Below are 18861 nucleotides of genomic sequence, written 5' to 3' on the forward strand. Positions count from 1 at the left end.
GGTCTGTGACTTGGGTAAAGACATGTGAGATACAAGGTAAAAATGAAAAATGTCCTTCCTCCCTCCCTCCCTCCAACATTTTACAGGATATTGCTGGTGCTTGGCAAAGACTTGAACAGGCTGAGAAGGGCTATGAAGAATGGTTGCTGAATGAAATACGAAGGCTGGAACGACTTGAACACTTGGCTGAGAAATTTAGACAGAAAGCTTCTACTCATGAAACTTGGGCATATGGTAAGTAGACCTGGCTTAAAGTGTTTCAGATAGATCTAAAATTGCTGGGTATTTGCCAAGCAAAAATTGACTGGGAAGTTATTTGGGTAGTTTTCTAAACCTCAGTTTAACAATGATGACCCCAAAAGCTTTGAGCTTTCTGCCCTACAGTCATAATTTTAACTCATAGGACATGAAGTTAATTCAATTTACCATTCAGTTACATTGGCTGAGTGTCTAATGGAAAACTAAAGAAAGTCTTTACACATACTCAGGTGGGGGGAGAGGGAGCGCTTTAATAAAGTGGCTCTTGGGACCCGCTTTAATTAAAGCACCTGCAGTGTCTCATGTATTCGGTGTCTCACACTTCAAAATGGTGGCAGGGGCACTTTAACTAAACCCTGTTTGATGACCTTTAGTTAAAGCACCCCTGCCACTATTTTGAAGTGTGGGGATGCTGAATACACATGACACTGAGGCTGCTGGAGTGTGCTAATTACTTCCACTTTAATATTCTTACCTGGTATTTTTATAGAGATCACCTCATGATTTGTTGCTGGTGCCCAGTCTCTCTCGTTGTTTGCAGCCTGGGCTTGTGACAAGTCAGTCAGGGCTGCAGTGAGTCCAGGAAAGTTCTAGGTACAATTTTAGTTAACGGCAACATGAGGTCCATTGAACATCAAGAAGGACAAAGTCAGTCTTCTACTTTAAGGGCCAAACAGAACTACATCCAGGCCATGCTTGAGCCAAAGTCCCAAAAGCAAAGCTAAACTGAACAAAAGAAGAAAGGGAAAACAGCCTGGCTCTTTCTCTGGGCTTTTTAAGATCATGGCTGCTCACAGACAGCCAAAATGTTGCCCCATGAATAGAGATTTTACACATTCAATTCTCTTCTTATTTAATCCTTGCCCCAGAGATTTTCAATTCCCAAATTCAAGCCTTTATGTAAAATTCAGTTGAAGACTTTTAATCAGTTCAGTGTCAAACTTCTAGCTAAGTAATTCAGCATTTGAGTATTGCTGGATCATCACAACAGCTGGATATAAGTATTATGTCAATTTACATGATCAGATGCTCAATCCTATCCTGAGCTCAAGTTCCCAGGTTATAGTTCTCTGTCCCAGTACTGGCCCAGTCTCACCTTAGTCAGAACTCTTAGGGGGCTGTGCTAGCTTTCAGAGCTGGCATGAGGTTCATTAGGGACCTTACAACACTAGAGTATCTGTGTAATAGCCTCTATCATACACAACTGCCTCCATTACTTGCGCCCAGCATGCCCTTCATCCCCTGCACACAGCCTTTGCTGGCTCTTTCCAAACAGAATTTAGTCATACTGCCTGAGTGGACCATGTGTAGTTGTCATCAATAAATGACTACCAAGGAAATACCAGAAGAGAAATGCTATGTAGAAGTCCTAAAAGCCTACTTAATGAAAATATACTACCGGTGACCACAGACTGTGACTCTGGTCCAAGGGAAATTTACACACAGATACAGGAGCATATATACAAGCAAAATAATGATACTCTTTTGGTCTTAAAAATCTTTGACTCTATGGATTAGCATATTGTAAAAGGAGGCTAATTCAGAGAGGTCAGTAAGTTTTCTGTATTTTCACTTTAAAAATCAACAGCATTTAAAAAGGCAGCCACATGTCTCAGTCATTTTTGGAGATTTCGGGGGCTTGGGACCTGAGTTTGACAGAGATTAATGGATTTATTACTAAGATTTGTTTTGAATATAGAGATCTGGTGTCTGGTTTCATAAGCCAGGTCAACACTGAGAAAAGGTTTGCTTGCATAGCTACTATAGATGCAGCTTACACCAACAAAAAAGAGCTTTTCCTAGTAAGATTTATTTATACCACTTTAATGAGTGAAGTAAGCTACCCCAACAAGAACACTCTTGTGCTAGTATAATGGGTCTGTGTAAGGCTTTTGCAGGAATAGAGGGTCACCCCCAAAAATCACACTCCTAAACACCATCACTCTCAGCAGCAAAAGCAGTTTTGTCATCGATCTTGGTAGGGCCAGGATTTCACCAGTGCTGGATTTTGGATCACAGCAGCTGCACCTCAATTTATGGACATTGTAGTAATGAATTAGGAGCAAGTGAGCAAGTGACTGCTCCTTCTATGTTATTTGTAGGCAAAGAGCAGATCCTACTGCAGAAGGATTATGAATCAGCTTCACTGACTGAGCTCCGGGCTTTGCTGAGGAAACATGAAGCTTTTGAGAGCGACCTGGCTGCCCACCAGGATCGAGTGGAACAGATCGCTGCCATTGCCCAGGAGCTGAAGTATGTTCCATTTAGAGGCACACAGCTGCTGACATTTAACTGATAAACGCTTTCCAATAAATTCCATAGTGTCATAGGTACAATGTAAGAATGCCACAGATAGCTTCATAAGTACATTATCTGAACTGGTCACTGAAACCTCTCTCTCTCTCTCTCTCTCTTCCTCCCCTTCATCTAAATATAGACATACAGATGAATGTGGTTGTTTGAGGGCAAACATTTTCAGTCTGATTTACAGTATGCTTTTCTTTCTCTAGATCTATCAGTGGGTATCTTGTTGTGGGGGGTGGGCAGTTCATGTGAGCTGCTGGGAGACAAGCTGTGAAGCCACTGTCATAAATTACAACTGTAATTTTATTTCCATATACACAGTCTAGATTGAATATCCCAAGATTATATATGAACAAATTCTTACATTGATATAGCTTGCTGATCCTTAGCAAGAGTGCTATAGCATACTGGGGTGCCTTGAGATTCTTTCAAGGGTGATACACTGTGTTAGCACTGGTAGGTGTGCATACATGATTCACAAGATAATTGCAGAGACTTCAAATAGGAATCCATAGTTTTAAAAGCATTCTGACCTGTTGTGATCTTTCTGGGTTCTTTGCAACAGAAGATTTTCTCCAGTATTTTTCTGTAGTCAAAAAACAAGTGAAAATTAAGAGCTGGCATTTTCCAAGGGGTGCCTTGAGTCTATCAAGGGGTGCCTCATGTCTGAAAAGGTTGGGAACCACTGATGTGTCTCATTCCATTTCAAAAGGTTTTACATAAGTACACAAATTTGTGTTCTATCTGTGTATAGGCAGTCTACTGTTGTTTTTGCAATTCTCATTACAATAATGTCTGAAGACTTCACAGTTGTTGACCCACTTATTTTCAGAATACACCTGTGAAGTAGGGAAGTGCTAGTATCCTCATATTACAAATGGGAAAGTGACTGTGGGAGTAGGGACTTTAACCCAGGGGCTCCCATATCCTAGCACGCCACCCCAACCCAGACCAGAACACACAATTATAACCTATTCAGATGGAGAATGCAATTAGGCGAACAGTCTAATTTCACTACACGCAAACTGGTTCTACATTACAGGCATTTGCTGGCATGTCTGCCTGTGGATCAGAAGTGTGAAGAGGTGTGTGATCCCTGTGCTGTGCAGAAGTGTGAAGCAGTGTGTGATAGCAGGAACCTAAACAAAAAAATGGAAGTTTTACTGGCATACCTTGTTTTGCTCCTGGGGTGTAGTTTTGTTCTACTTGTACAAAGTGCAGCTTTGCTGGTACAGTTGTACTCACTCTAGGAGTACTTTGCCAATATTTCTTTATTGGTAAAGCAATCCTGGTGTGAACATAGCTTTAAACACTTGCTTAATTTTAAGTATGCTGGTAATCTCACTGAATGTAATGTTTTTATGCTGGAACTCAGTAGTACTATCTCCATGCTTAAAATGAACGTGCTGAATATTTTGCTGAATTGCAGAGCAAAACTATAAATCCAACAGTAATCACTGTGGACCTGTGATTAGAATGAGATTCTGTGAGTCGGGACATTCAAATGCTGGTCCCATCCCTGCCACTGACTCTCTGCATCATCCTTGATGAGTTTCTCTTTGATCTCTGTGAGTTTGTTTCTCCATTTCTTAGCTAGGTAGAATACCCATTGCACTGAGTATTGTACAAAAAAAAAGCATTTATTTCCATTTTGAAAAAGGCCATGATTTTAAAACTTCGTTTTTCATGGGGTCCAGTTCTGCTTCTATGCTCCTGCTCTGCCTGCCTTCTGAACACTGGGGAGTCTTACCCGCGTTTATGCTCCTGAAGAAAAGTCTCCAAAGAACTTGTCCATGCTACTTCCCTATTGCACCCAGGAATTCTTCGGGGAAGTTCACCTCATCAGCTGATTCCCCCTCTGCCAGGGCTGAAGCAACTTACAGCCCTGAGAAGCTCAGTCAAGGCAGAGAGTTTAAGAATGGCTCTGGGGACATGCTCAGAACCACTCAGCTAGCCATGCTGATCGTTTTCTGGAGAGGAGGCACATGAAGTAAGAGTGAGTTAGTATGGCATGCTTCACAGCAAGCTTCAGTAGCTCCTCGACACTAGAGAAGAAAATGTCTAGCAGTTTCTAACTCTAGTTTTGCTCCACAAGCATAAGAAATATTGGAAATTTGATGTAGACTGTCTGACAGCCATTGCTATTGTTCTTAGCACTGTACCATCTGCCTCTGTTGTATGAAAGGCCAGTTGACCATCTTTGTTACAGCTCCAAACATCACTATTAATGCCAATGGAGTTAGAGTGGAATGAGCAACAAGGTTCTCTTTGAAAAGCATCCTTTTGATGGACAGGGTCAGTGGTGCATCTTCTAAGTCTATATTTTGCAAACTAGAAAAGACCATGCCCAAGTGGTTAGAACAGGGGCTGGATGGGAGTGAGAAAGAATACACAGGTTCCCTTCCTAACACTGGCATTAACCTACTTTCAGTTGAACTAGTTCCTTTTTGCTTGGTTTCTAGAGATGCCCATAGGATACCACAGCTCCTGTTGACTTCAGTGATGTTGTACATGGTCTCCTTTGAGCATTTGTGAACTCAGCTGTAAAATGGAACACCACTGCCCTGCCTCTTAGGTGGGATATAATGCTAAATATGCTTAAAGCCCTGGGAGAACATTGAATGAAATGATTGTTGTATAAATGGCAAGTACTCAAGGAAATGGAAGTATTTTTAGGTGCTGATTTTAATAATGTAACTGGAAGTTCCTCACAGAATCCTATTTCAGTCTCAGTAGCGGTATTTCTTAGAAAGACTATGTGCCTAAAATATGCATGTTAAGAAATATGAACTTGCCCGTTGAAGTCAATAGGGCATCTTTCTGTTGAATTCTTTGGTCATTGGTTCAGACCCTTACAGAAACCAGTATTGTCCATATCCACGGTCCATGGCAGCACGCCTGCATACCTTTTGGTAGTCATCTCTTGGCTGCCTGATGTTTCTATTTTGATAGACAACAATTGCTGAGTGCCCTTGAACTGTACTTGTTACAGTTCAGTGTCAACTCTGATATTTTCTGCTACAGCAGCTGAGTCCACTAAGAGTATGAAGATTAAAATTGTTAAAAGCTTGTTGATTGATGGTGTTTGGATGAGGGATGTGAGTGTGTGTGCACGTGTGTGTGTGTGTGTGTGTGTGTGTGTGTGTATGTAAGAGAAAGAACAAATTCATTTTGGTTTAGATGTTGTTATGCTGTTATTCTGTGCCAATCTGGATAGTCCTGGAAATCACTGCCATGAGACATCACAAACCTTGGATAGGATGCTATTTAAAACCCAGGAAAAAAAACAGGGATTTCCCATTTATAAATCTGTAAATGTTATATATATTTGGGCTAAGCTATATGCCAAGGTGCTAGTAATTTATAGTGCAATGCAATGATTCTAAGGTGTTCAGTTATGATCAAAATTTCGTAGTATATTTTCATGAGTAAATAACTCCCTTTGTCTCTGGGCATATGAAAAATTTACTAATGATATGAGGACAGGGCTTTATTGTATGTCAGCTACACTTCAGTAACAGCATGCTCTGATTATTTAGGCTAAGTACAGATGTTCAAGAAATCCAAGACGGAAGCACTCTAAGTATCACACTTTACTCAAAGTGGCTTAGATTAGTGTGGGAGCAGACAGAAATGATATTAGCCCATGGTGTGTGCGTAGGGGGGGAGGGAGAGGAGGAAGCAGGCTGTGCTGGCTGCGGCAACCAGACTGAGAGCACTCCCACATGCCTTGCAGAAGGCAGCCAGAGCAGCCCCTCTCCCCCACCAGTTGGCGGCTGTCAGTAGTGGCTGGGGAGCAGGAGAGGAAATGCCCCCTCCCCCAGCTTGCTGGCTTAGGTCTTGGGGAGGGGCAGGCTGAGTAGATGCAGCTTGGTGCCTCCATTACCCTCACCTACCCCCAGTTCCCAGTGTGATGAAAAGTGGCACAACCTGAAGCTGCAGCTCATAGCTGCAGCTGGGGGAATGGAGCCCGTTTGCCATGCAGACCTGGCCCAGTCTCCTCCAAGATCCAAGCCAGGAAGCTGGGGATGCATGGCAGGGAGCTCTGTTCCTTCAACCCCCCTGCCTGGCCATGCAGGAAGGAGGCAGAGCCTTTTCTGTCTCCTCTCTGTGACAGCTCTGGGGTGAGGCTGGGCTGGGCCAGTGCTCAACTAGAGCAGATGTGCACTGGCCAAAGCTAGAAACCCATCCAGTGAGAGGCCCCAGGGATTCCGGCATTGTGCAACCTACCTTGATTCACAATGGGTTGTGGTACAGACATTCAATAAAGGACTCTAACCTAAAGTGCTTTAGTCTGATACCATATCCACCCAGGGTTAATTTAGAGCAGGATCTGCCACATTTAAAGTGCTCTATGTACTGTGAACATCTGTACATTTATTGAATGGTAAGTATAACATCTGTACCTAGCTTTAGTAAATGGAAACTAAACTGTGGGCCTTGTTACATGTTGCATGTTGACCTGCTCATATGTTAGTGCTAGGTTGAGTTTGAAACAGTCACACCTTAAGAATAAAAACCTTCTCTGACTGTACCCCACCTGCACAGCTGTAACTTACCCCTAGAAGGCTGGTGAGCAGGGGCCTGACTAGGAGCTACAGCTGTGAATTGACACTACAGGGCTGGTGAGCCAGGACAAGCTTCTATCCCTGCTCTATGTGGGGGGTGTAGATTCATAGATTCATAGATGTTAGGGTCGGAAGGGACCTCAATAGATCATCGAGTCCGACCCCCTGCATAAGCAAGAAAGAGTGCTGGGTCTAGATGACCCCAGCTAGATGCTCATCTAACCTCCTCTTGAAGACCCCCAGGGTAGGGGAGAGCACCACCTCCCTTGGGAGCCTGTTCCAGACCCTGGCCACTCGAACTGTGAAGAAGTTCTTCCTAATGTCCAATCTAAATCTGCTCTCTGCTAGCTTGTGGCCATTATTTCTTGTAACCCCCGGGGACGCCTTGGTGAATAAATACTCACCAATTCCCTTCTGTGCCCCCGTGATGAACTTACAGGCAGCCACAAGGTCGCCTCTCAACCTTCTCTTGCGGAGGCTGAAAAGATCCAGTTTCTCTAGTCTCTCCTCGTAGGGCTTGGTCTGCAGGCCCTTAACCATACGAGTGGCCCTTCTCTGGACTCTCTCCAGGCTATCCGCGTCCCTCTTGATTGCGGCACCCAGAATTGCACGCAGTACTCCAACTGCGGTCTGACCAGCGCCCGATAGAGGGGAAGTATCACCTCCTTGGACCTATTCGTCATGCATCTGCTGATGCACGATAAAGTGCCATTGGCTTTTTTGATGGCTTCGTCACACTGCCGACTCATGTTCATCTTGGAGTCCACTAGGACTCCAAGATCCCTTTCCACTTCTGTGCTACCCAGCAGGTCATTCCCTAGGCTGTAGGTGTGCTGGACATTCTTCCTCCCTAGGTGCAGCACTTTGCATTTCTCCTTGTTGAACTGCATTCTGTTGTTTTCTGCCGACTTGTCCAACTTGTCCAGGTCTGCTTGCAGCTGTTCCCCGCCCTCCGGCGTGTTCACATCTCCCCATAGCTTTGTGTCATCTGCAAACTTGGACAGAGTACATTTCACTCCCTCGTCCAAGTCACTGATGAAGACATTAAAGAGTATCGGTCCAAGGATCGAGCCCTGCTGGACCCCACTGCCCACACCCTTCCAGGTTGAAACCGACCCATCCACCATGACTCTCTGGGTGCGACCCTCCAGCCAATTCGCCACCCACCGGACTGTGTAGTCATCCAAGTCACAGCCTCTTAACTTGTTCACCAGTATGGGGTGGGATACCGTATCGAAGGCCTTCCTGAAGTCCAAGTATACGACATCCACCCCTCCTCCTGTGTCCAGGCGTTTCGTAACCTGGTCATAAAAAGAAACTAGATTGGTCAGGCACGATCTGCCTGCCACGAACCCGTGCTGGTTTCCCCTCAGCATAATTTGTCCTGCCAGGCTCTCTCAAATGTGAGCCTTGATAATTTTTTCAAAGACTTTGCCAAGGATGGAGGTGAGACTGACAGGTCTATAGTTGCCCGGGTCCTCCTTCCTCCCCTTTTTGAAAATGGGGACCACGTTGGCCCTTTTCCAGTCCTCCGGGACTTGGCCCGTGTGCCACGAGCTTTCAAATATTCCCGCCAGTGGCTCTGCAATGATGTCGGCCAGTGCCTTCAGCACCCTTGGATGGAGCTCATCCGGGCCTGCCGACTTAAAGGCATCCAGTTCTTCCAAATGACTCTGCACCATTTCAGGGTCTACGCATGGAAGTCTGGCGCCTTGCTGCTGCCTCTCTACAATCCCAGTGAGAGACTTGTCGTGCCCCTCACTTAGGAACACTGAGACAAAGAACTCATTGAGGAGTTCAGCCTTGTCCCCCCTGTCCGTCACCAATTGTTTCTGCCCATTTAGCAGGGGTCCTATTCCTCCCTGGGCCTTCCTTTTACTCCCTATATATCTAAAAAACAATTTCTTGTTGTCTTTTACTTGGGTTGCCATCCTCAGCTCCATGGTAGCTTTGGCCTGTCTAACTGCCTCCCTACAAGCACGAGCAGAGGAGGTATATTCATCTTTGGTGATCTCTCCCTGTTTCCACTTTTTATGTGCTCCCCTTTTGTCCCTTAGGCTGCTCTGGATTTCTCTGGTCAGCCAGGGAATCCTCCTGGTCCCTTTCCTTCTTTTGCCTCGCTCGGGGATTGTCTTGCTTTGTGCCCGAAGGATCGTTTCCTTAAGGCACAGCCACCCTTCTTGGGCTTCCATCTCTTCAAATCTCCTACTCTGCAGTGTGTCCTTGACTAATCGCCTGAGTTCATTGAAATCAGCTTTCCTAAAGTCTAGCACTTTCACCCTACTAGTTACCTTACCCACTCGCCGTCTTATGGTGAATTCTATTATTAGGTGATCACTGTCCCCCAGATGGCTACTGATCTGGAGGTCCGCTACCATGTCATCTCCCGTTGCCAATATCAGATCCAGTATGGCATTCCCCCTAGTGGGACTGTGTACCTCCTGAGTCAGGTGGAGGTCCTGTACACAGGTTAGAAACCTGCGTGAGCAGCGGGACTTTGCTGTCTGTGACTCCCAGCAGATGTCCGGGTAGTTTAGGTCCCCCATGACTACCACCTCTTTAGCTTTTATGGTCTCTGAGATTTGCCTCAGGAGCCCCGAATCTCTTTCTTCCCCTTGATGTGGGGGTCTGTAGCAGACCCTTATCACCAAATCCCTTTCTCCTTGCCCCCCATGTAGCCTAACCTACAATCCTTCTCCTTCCTCATCCTTGGATTCCGTCTTGATGAGGGTTGATGTATAATGCTCACTGACATAGAGCGCAACCCCTCCCCCTTTCTTCCCCACCCTGTCCTTTCTGTACAGTCTATAGCCCTCAATATGTACCACCCAGTCATGGGATGAATCCCACCAGGTTTCCGTTAGCCCCACTAAGTCATAGGTGTTTAGTGCAAGCAGGAACGCTAGTTCATCCTGTTTGTTTCCCATGCTCCTAGCATTAGTATATAGGCACTTGAGCCCTGCGACTGGTGCCTTTGCTGCCCCCCGCTCCGAGTCCCAAGGGGCCCTTTGATTCTTACCTTCTCATTTCTTACCTGTGCCGTCATGCTGGCCTCCCCATGGCTTTCAGGTTCCCAATGCTCTCTTTCTTCAGGCTGGGCTGTCCTTGTGGGTGCCACATGGTTTGGTGGTCCACAGCTTCCCCCACCCTCATTTTCCCCTCCCCCCGGAGAGCCTAGTTTAAAGCCCGCCGGAGGAGATCCGCCAACCTAGAAGAAAACACATGCTTACCTTTGGGGGACAGGTGAAGCCCATCCCAGCTGAGCATGTCCCTCGTCGTGATGTGCAGGTCATTGTCCAGGAAGCTGAAGCCTGCCTCGAGACACCGCTGCCGAAGCCGCCAGTTGGTCTCTCGGATACAGTTCTCATGCCGTCTTCCAAGTCCGTTCACTGGTAGGATGGAAGAGAATACCACCTGTGCACCGAACTCCTTCAGCACGCCGCCCAGAGCACTGTAGTCCACCATCAGGTGATCGGGGGTTCTCCTGGCTGCATCATTAGTACCCACATGGACTAGGACCATGGGGTAGTAATCGGTGGGTTTGATCCTGGCCTGGATTACCTCCGTCACATCCCGAATCTTTGCTCCAGGGAGGCAGCATACCTCTCGTGCCGAGGAGTCCTGGTGACAGATGGGCCCTTCCATACCTCTCAGGATGGAGTCGCCTATGACGAGCACTCGTCGCCTCCTCCTCTGGGTCCTCTTGAATCTCTTGATCTGTTTGGAGTGTGAAGAATGTGGTGTTTCTTCCTGCCCAAGGGTTTCCTCCTCCCCTTCCATCTCCTGCAGGATCGCCAGGGCCTCGTACTTGTTCTCCAGTCGAACTGGAGAAGCTGGTACCGATTCTCTGCGAGCTGCTCCGGTCCTGGCTGTGACCGTCTGCCACTCTGCTGCGGAGGGCATTCCCCGGGCTGCTTCTTCTTTCGGTGCCTGGTCCTGCAGGGAAAGGAAATATCTGTCAATTTCATCCTCCGCCTCCCTGATCCCCCTCAGCCTGCTAACCTCCTCCCGGAGCTCCCTCACCTGTGCCTCCAGAGCCCCAAGACGGGCACCTGCTGGACAGGTGTGGGGGCCCCCACAGGCCAGGAGGTAGGGGGACATCAGCTCCCCCATGGGTTCAGTCTGGGTGGAGGCCTCAGACCAGCCCCGGTTAGCCTTGTCCCCCTGGGCAGAGGCCCTAGCAGCACTCCTCGTAGACACCATTCTGAGCTGCTGTTTGTAGACCTGTGTGGTGTCTACTCCCTACCCGTACAGGAGTCCTACTCCTGGCACCTCCCAGCCCGCCCTCCGGGAGTGTAAGTGTGGTTTGTGGTGGAGAGGGCAGGAACATGAAGCTGGGAGGCAGAGAATTAATGGGATGGAGTGGTTAATGAAATTGGTGGTGGAAAGGAAATGGGGATGGGGAAAGGGCAGTGAAATGAAGGAAGTCAGTCACTCAAAGAAGATCTGAAAAGAAGTTAAAAAAAAGAATTTGAAAAGACAGAAAGAGGAAGTAAATTCAAGAAACTCATTTTTTAGAAAATTGGGATTTGGGATTGAGGCATGAGGGATGCTGGTCATGTTTCCTAGGGTGGCTGGGAGGCGGGAGCAGTGAGGAAAGGTACTTTTGGCAGACTTACTGCCTGGGAAGGAAATTCCAGCTCATGGGGACTTCATCTTGCCTCCTACCTCCATTGCCCGCTAGACTCCACTCCTGGACCTGTCCATGTTGTAATTTGGCTAGCTGGCATGTGCTGTGCAGGCTGTTTGCACAGGGTACACCCCTGGGGATGGGAAAATAATACCCCCAGGAGTGGGAGGGGAAGTAAAGTTCAGGGGATAGAAAGTTTCTCCACACAGAAGAGGAGGGGAGGGGAGGGGACACTGCATTGTGGGATGCTAGAGGACTGCAACTTGAGCAGCTTGTCTGTGGGGAGTGGGCACACATTCACAGAACACAAGCTGGGTCACATGGTTTAGAGATAAGCCTGCCCTGGAGTGGCGTGACTTGAAGCTACCTAAAGTGTGCTTAAAACTAGTTTCAGGTGTTAATATGTGGACAATCCAGGGGGGTTTGGAGCTCCAGGAGCTGCCTAAAAATAATGTGTAACAAAGCCCCTGTAGTAGCCTAAATTAAGTTGTTTGCATATATCCTCAGTTTAACAACTTATTTTCAGCCAAAAAATGTAGTTTCTGACCTAAATAGATCAGGAGAACCTTTCATTTCTGGGAACCAGGGTTCAAATAGTGCTTATGAGCAAAGTGAACCTGACCCTGAACCAGGAAAGTGCCCAAGCATTTACTTAACTTGGCTTTTGTGACAGTACTTATGTACATAAGCTTACGTACTTTGTTGCATCAGAACCATTAGGAGGTCAGCAATGAGACAAATTTGAAGTTTTTTGGAAACAAGTTGTTTTTAGATGTTCATACTGCTAACTTTCTTACTTAGTTTAAAAGAAGGGTGGCTATTGGTCAGTGAAGTCATTGATTTACACCAGCTAACTATCTGGTCCATCATTTTTAACCTGGTAGTGTTCCTCTAAAATGAGTGTCAACAATCAGATTCTTTTCCCTGTTTGTCCGTATAACAAGTCTGTAATATAAACTGGCAGTCTGCTCGACAAAAGCCAAGGGAAGATAGCAGGAATGTAGCTGGTCATAACTGAGGTAAATTGGCAGAGCTATTTAGGGATTTTTTCTCCACCACCTTCCAGCACTCTGCATTACAAAAACAACACATAAGACACTAAAGAAAAAAATCGCAGCCAAAATTTGCCTCATCCCATTTCACTCCAAGCGTGTATTTTTTAACCTCCCCAAAAGTCTTATCAGACAAATAACATTTGAAGCTGTAGCAGGATGGGCCCTGGGGTGGCTGTGGCATGCCCTAGGACCACCCAAATTTTCCTGCCCACACTCCTAGTCCTCTATATAACTTCCCCATTTATCTCTCCTGCCACATTTTGATGTTTCATTGATCTTAATTAGGAGGCTGCCCCTGAATCCCAGGATGTCCACACAGGTGCTTTGCCTAACCTGACTGCTCACTTGTTGCTGGGACCCCTGGTGCTGCTTCCAGCAAAGCAGAGGCTGGGAGATAAGGATCTCTCAGCCCTTGCTCCCTGATTGTGATCTTGGAGAAGGGGGGCTTCGAGCTCTCTGCTGTCAGGGCAGGGGACTATAGTCCCCACCCCAGCAGAAGGCAGCTCCTGGGGGGCAGGGAGCAATCTCCCACGCCACTGTGGTTGGCTGACCGGGAACAGATTTGCTTCTGGTCAGGCATCTAAATGAGCACTATTACTCACTAACTAATCCCAAGTAAATTTTCTGCTTGCATTTGCAGGTAGCAAATTTACTCATGATCAGAGAAGTTTACTGAGCAGTAAGCATGCGCATGTGTAGATGCACATACTTACTATGCAGTAATCTATGCTACTGCACAGTAAACATCTGATGTAGACGCACCCTTTATGTAGGCAAGTCTGCTTAAATGTATAGGATTTTCCATGGTTTTTTTATTATTAGAACATTTTGTGAAAAAAAAAAGATTTAGTTTTCCACAGTTCACTGGTTCATGATGCATACTCCCATTTGAAGTCATAGCTTACAACAGAATAGCCCAGATACCCCTTCATTAAGTCACTAGCACTCAGCTCCTACAAGGCTTAGAGGAGTTAGAACAGAATACTGTCCTTAGCCTACACTGCAGCTTCACTGAGGGGAAGATAAATATGTTTCCCATTTAGTCCACTGTGAACCCCCCTCAAGTTACTGGCTAAGTTGATACATATATTCCTCTCCAAATTGCCTAGAAAGGAATGTTCAGATTGAGGAGGTGTCTTCTGTATAGAATTAACATCTTTCTCCTGTGCTAGAGTGAATCTTAGCCTCATGTTAGCATGCTCTCAGAAAATTACAACAGAAGTGAGCTTAATGCTGTGCAAAGTGTCCTCTAGAGGCAGCCAAGAGCTAAATTCAGTGGATGATGAATGATACACTGGTAAAAGTGAACTTGTAACATTCCCAACACGTGTATTTTGTTATGGTCGTGAAGTCATCAGCAGAATCATAGGAATTATTTGTCACCTGGATCAGAAAGCTGGTTTGACACCGGTTCAGCTCAGAAGCTCAAAACAAGACCCAAGAAGCTGTTATATGTATTGTCACTGCCAAGCAGTATAGAGTCAGCCTACACAGTAAACAAGCGGTTAGTATTGGTCACTACCTCTTCTTTGGAGTCTGTAACCTGTGTTCCTGTTATTCTGTCCAATGGAATAAGTGCATCTGGAAATTAAAGTTCCTTCTACTTGGTTCCTTCTACTTGGACAGTTTGTTCTACTTGGACAAACAGCTAGGGAGGAGTATAAGCATGCGGGGATAAAGTCAGGAAGTCCAAAGTACAATTGGAGTTGCAGCTAGCAAGGGATGTGAAGGGTGATAAGAAGGGTTTCTACAAGTATGTCAGTAGCAAGAGGAGGATCAGGGTCCCTTACTGAATGGGGGAGGCAACCTTGTGACAGAGGATGCAGAAAAGGCTGAAATGCTCAATGCCTTCTTTGCCTCAGTCTTCACAGGCAAGGTCAGCTCCCAGACTACTATGCTGGGCAGCACAGTATAGGGAGGAGGTGAGTAGCCCATAGTGGTGAAAGAACAGTTAGGGACTATTTAGAAAAGATGGACATGTAACAGTCCATGGGGCTGAACAAGATGCACCCAAGGGTGCTGAGGGAGTTGGCCAATGTGATTGCAGAGCCACTGGCTATCATCTTTGAAAACTCATGGTGAACAGGAGAGGTCCTGGATGATTGGAAAAGGGCAAACATAATGCCCATATTTAAGAAAGGGAAAAAGGAGGATCCAGGGAACTACAGACTCACCTCAGTCCTTGGAAAAATGATGGAGCAGATCCTCAAGGAATCCATTTCTAAGCATTTGGAGGAAAAGAAGCTGATTAGGAACAGCCAGCATGGATTCACTAGGGGCAAATCATTCCTGACCAAACTGATTGCCTTCTATGATGAGGTGACTGGATTTATGGATACGGGGAGACCAGTGGATGTGGTATACCTTGATTTTAGCAAGGCTTTTGATACGGTCTCCCACAACATTCTTGCAGGCAAGCTAAGGAGTACAGGCTGGATGAATGGACTGTAAGGTGGATAGAAAATTGGCTGGAGCATTGGGCTCAGAGAGTAGTAATCAATGGCTTGATGTCTAGTTGGCAGTCGGTATCAAGTGAAGTGCCCCAGGGTTCAGTCCTGGGGCTGGTTTTGTTCAGTGTTTTCATCAATGATCTGGAAGATGGCATAGAGTGCACCCTCAGCAAGTCTTCAGATGACACCAAACTGGGGGGAGGGGAGGGCTAGGATTCAGAGTGACCTAGACAGATTGGAGGATTGGGCCAAAAGGAATCTCATTAGGTTCAATGAGGACAAGTGCAAAGTCCTGCACTTAGCATGGAAGAATCCCAGGCATGAGTACAGGCTGGGGGCTGACTGGCTGGGCAGCAGCTCTGCAGAAAAGGACCTGGGAGTAACAGTGGACAATAAGCTGAATATGAGCCAACAGTGTGCCCTTGTTGCTAAGAAGGCTAACAGCATACTGGGCTGCATTGGTAGGTGTTTTGCCAGCAGTTCAAGGGAAGTGATTATTCACCTCTATTCAGCACTGGTGAGGCCACATCTGCAGTACTGTGTCCAGTTTTGAGCCCCCCAGTACAGAAAGGATGTGACAAATTGGAGAGAGTCCAGCGGATGGCAACAAAAGTGGTGAGGGGAGTGGGGGCCATGCCTTATGAAGAGAGGCTGAGAGAACTAGGTTTATTTAGTCTAGAGAAAAGACTGAGCCGGGATTTGAAAGCAGCCTTCAACTACCTGAAGGGGGGTTCAAAAAGAGGATGGAGTTAGACGGTTCTCAGTGCTGGCAGATGACAGAACAAGGAGCAGTGGTCTCAAGTTGCAGCAAGGGAAGTTTAGGTTAGATATTAGAAAGAATTTGCTCACTAGGTGGGCAGTAAAGCACTGGAACAGGTTACCCAGAGAGGTGGTGGAATCTCTGTCCTTGGAGGTTATCAAGACCTGACTAGACAAAACTGGCTGGGATGATCTAGCTGGGGCTGGCATAGGTGACCTCCTGAGGTCCCTTCCAACCCTCATTTTCTATGATTCTAGGCTCCTGAGTCAATTAATGCTGTTCTATGAATGGGGGCTGGACACAATTCCTTCTATAACAAGTCTGGGAGGTCTTTGTACCACTCCCAGTCTTGGAAGCAAGGGATTATGACTGGAATCCAAATTTACATCAACTCTGTTCTTTCTGTATATTGTACGCCCTTATATTTCACCCAGTTCCTCTATGTTGAGCCCAATAATAAGGGTTAGAGTCAAATATTTCAGTCCTCAGGAAATGAACATGCCACAGACAGTGAACATGAATGTCTGTGGTGATTTTGGTGCTTGAAACTCCTGCAATGGCAGAGAATTGATTAGGTTGGATATGCCCCTCTGAGTGCCCTGGCCCTACACATTGCTACCAGTGCATTACTTAACTGGCTGCAATATGGCTTTTTAACATGAGAAGAAAAAAGGTAAGTGTTTAGTGAGTGCTCTTGCAACATGCACACTTGGACAGAGTTTATTGCTCCCAGGCGCTGCATTTGAACATGTGCCCAGGACCATAGCACCTTGCGGTGGGTCAGTGCAGCTCTGGCTGGCAGGGGATCTGGGGGGTCAGCCTGCCAACCCAGGACTGCTCTGCCCCAGCTCAATGTGCAGCAGAGGGACTGGCTGGGGCACGAGGGTGCTCCAGTTCAGGGCTAGCCAGCAGGCATTCCCCACAACGAAGCACCCTTATGCCCCAGCCAGCCCCGTCAGCATCTACAGGTGTGTTGCTGTGCACTAAAGAACTCCACTGTAAAATCATAACTGTGTTTACAAGTATTAACCTGTGGCGGAGTTAATTAGTTTCTTGTGGCCTAATAGAGCTGCACGTGTAGATGTTGAAACTATATTGTGGAGCTAATTAGGCTGCTCTGCAGTAAACATCTCATATAGATGCACCCCCTGTCCATTCTTTCAGAAGTTGCAGCTCTTTTTTGTCTTCACTCTTTCTTAGTGAACTGGATTACTATGATTCTGTAAGCGTCAATGATCGATGCCAGAAGATATGTGACCAATGGGACAAACTGGGAACACTTACTCAGAAAAGGAGAGAGGCATTGGAGGTAAATTGTACATCAATAAGTTGCTGGTGTTTTTTTAATGAAGCTCTAGGGCTCAGAAAAGATCCACTATTGATTTTTAATGCCCAAAACCCAGACTGTAATAACCCCTTTCCTCATTTTTCCACTTCAATTTGCTGTGGTTTGATTTGCAAAATACATTTACCTACTTTTAACAGATTTAACAGTGATCTGCTGACAGATATGATTATAGGGCAGGAACAAAATGAATTTCTCTCTCAAGAGGTGGCTTATAGCACCACCCTTTAGATATGATGCCTAAAAGCGATATCCATTAGGCAACCACTCTTCTGTATTTGCTTCAACAAAACTCAGATTGAGAGGCAAAATAAAGAGAACGGTTTTGTAGACTTTTGGATGACAGGGATTCCTAGGCAGTGAGATCCATCTTTATTCAGGTTATATTTACACTGATTTTAGGATTATAGAAAAGTAGGGTCAGAAAGAACCTCATGATGTCACCTAGTCCAGCTCCCTGCTCAAGGCAGGATCATCCCCTGAGGAAGTGTGGGATCAATACTACCCCTACCCACCTATATCTTTCTACAGTATGTTTAGAACTTCATTGCACATTGTTCAAATCCAGGAAGTCCATCAGAAGCAACAATGCATTCCCCTGTTCCTGAGAGCTGGCCCTTTTATATCCCACTCTCTGTCTCTGCTGCCCATAAGGAGAGAGAGGTCTGTAAGCCAGTTCCTAGAAGGGCTCCTCTTTGCAAATAAGAAGCATGATATAGATGGTTATGCTGCTGGCTACAAGGTGTGATACAAACAAGGAAAGGCAGGTCATATGGCTCAGATTTTTAGAATAAAATCAACCGCAGGGTTGACCCAAAAATAGCTGTATAAACATTCCTTGAAATCCCTAGGTTGTGTCTTCCTGGCTTCCACTGAGGGCAGAGGGAGGCAAGGCTGAAATTTAGCAAATATGTGCTGCTATTCCTTTTTATATATGAAAGAAATGACCAACTAATATTACATTAGTAGAACTGAACTTGTTTTCATGTAGGTACATTAAAATGAAACACTTTAAATAAAAAAGCTGCAAAAAAATTATGTACTCCCAATCCTTTTTTCCAGAGGGTTAGGCAGAGGCTTAATTTTATGGAAGTTTAATATGCAGGTAACTTTAATGTGAGTAGTCCCACTGACTGCAGTGAGAACCATTAGGTGTCTTAAATCGGAGAGCCAGAAACGATTGGTCACTTTTGAAAATGGAGGACGTGGCAAAAGGAACACTAAAAGCATATGTTAGCTTGCACTATAACAACAATGAATTTACCTGTGTACCTTTGCTAACTTTAACAGAGGACAGAGAAGTTGCTGGAAACAATTGATCAGCTTTACCTGGAATTTGCCAAGAGAGCTGCTCCTTTCAACAACTGGATGGAAGGCGCAATGGAAGACTTACAGGACATGTTTATTGTTCACAGCATAGAGGAAATTCAGGTAAGTGGGAGCATGTTTTTAGTTTAGAATTGTAAAGAAGGGCTTTTCCTCTAATCAACA

The 18861-nt window shown here is 45.8% G+C and overlaps 1 protein-coding gene across 3 annotated transcripts in view; it reads left to right on the plus strand.

Moving 5' to 3' along the window:
* Positions 1 to 18861, plus strand: part of ACTN2 (actinin alpha 2) — a 129053-nt gene that overhangs the window by 91350 nt on the left and 18842 nt on the right. For all 3 annotated transcript variants that reach the window (XM_059715677.1, XM_059715672.1, XM_059715675.1), the window contains 4 exons: positions 87 to 234; positions 2361 to 2511; positions 17226 to 17334; positions 18661 to 18801. In XM_059715677.1, coding sequence (XP_059571660.1) covers positions 87 to 234; positions 2361 to 2511; positions 17226 to 17334; positions 18661 to 18801 — 549 coding nt within the window. The remainder of the gene's footprint in view (positions 1 to 86; positions 235 to 2360; positions 2512 to 17225; positions 17335 to 18660; positions 18802 to 18861) is intronic.

Source organism: Alligator mississippiensis, chromosome 1 (genome assembly GCF_030867095.1).
Source record: "Alligator mississippiensis isolate rAllMis1 chromosome 1, rAllMis1, whole genome shotgun sequence".
Lineage (NCBI taxonomy): Eukaryota > Metazoa > Chordata > Crocodylia > Alligatoridae > Alligator > Alligator mississippiensis.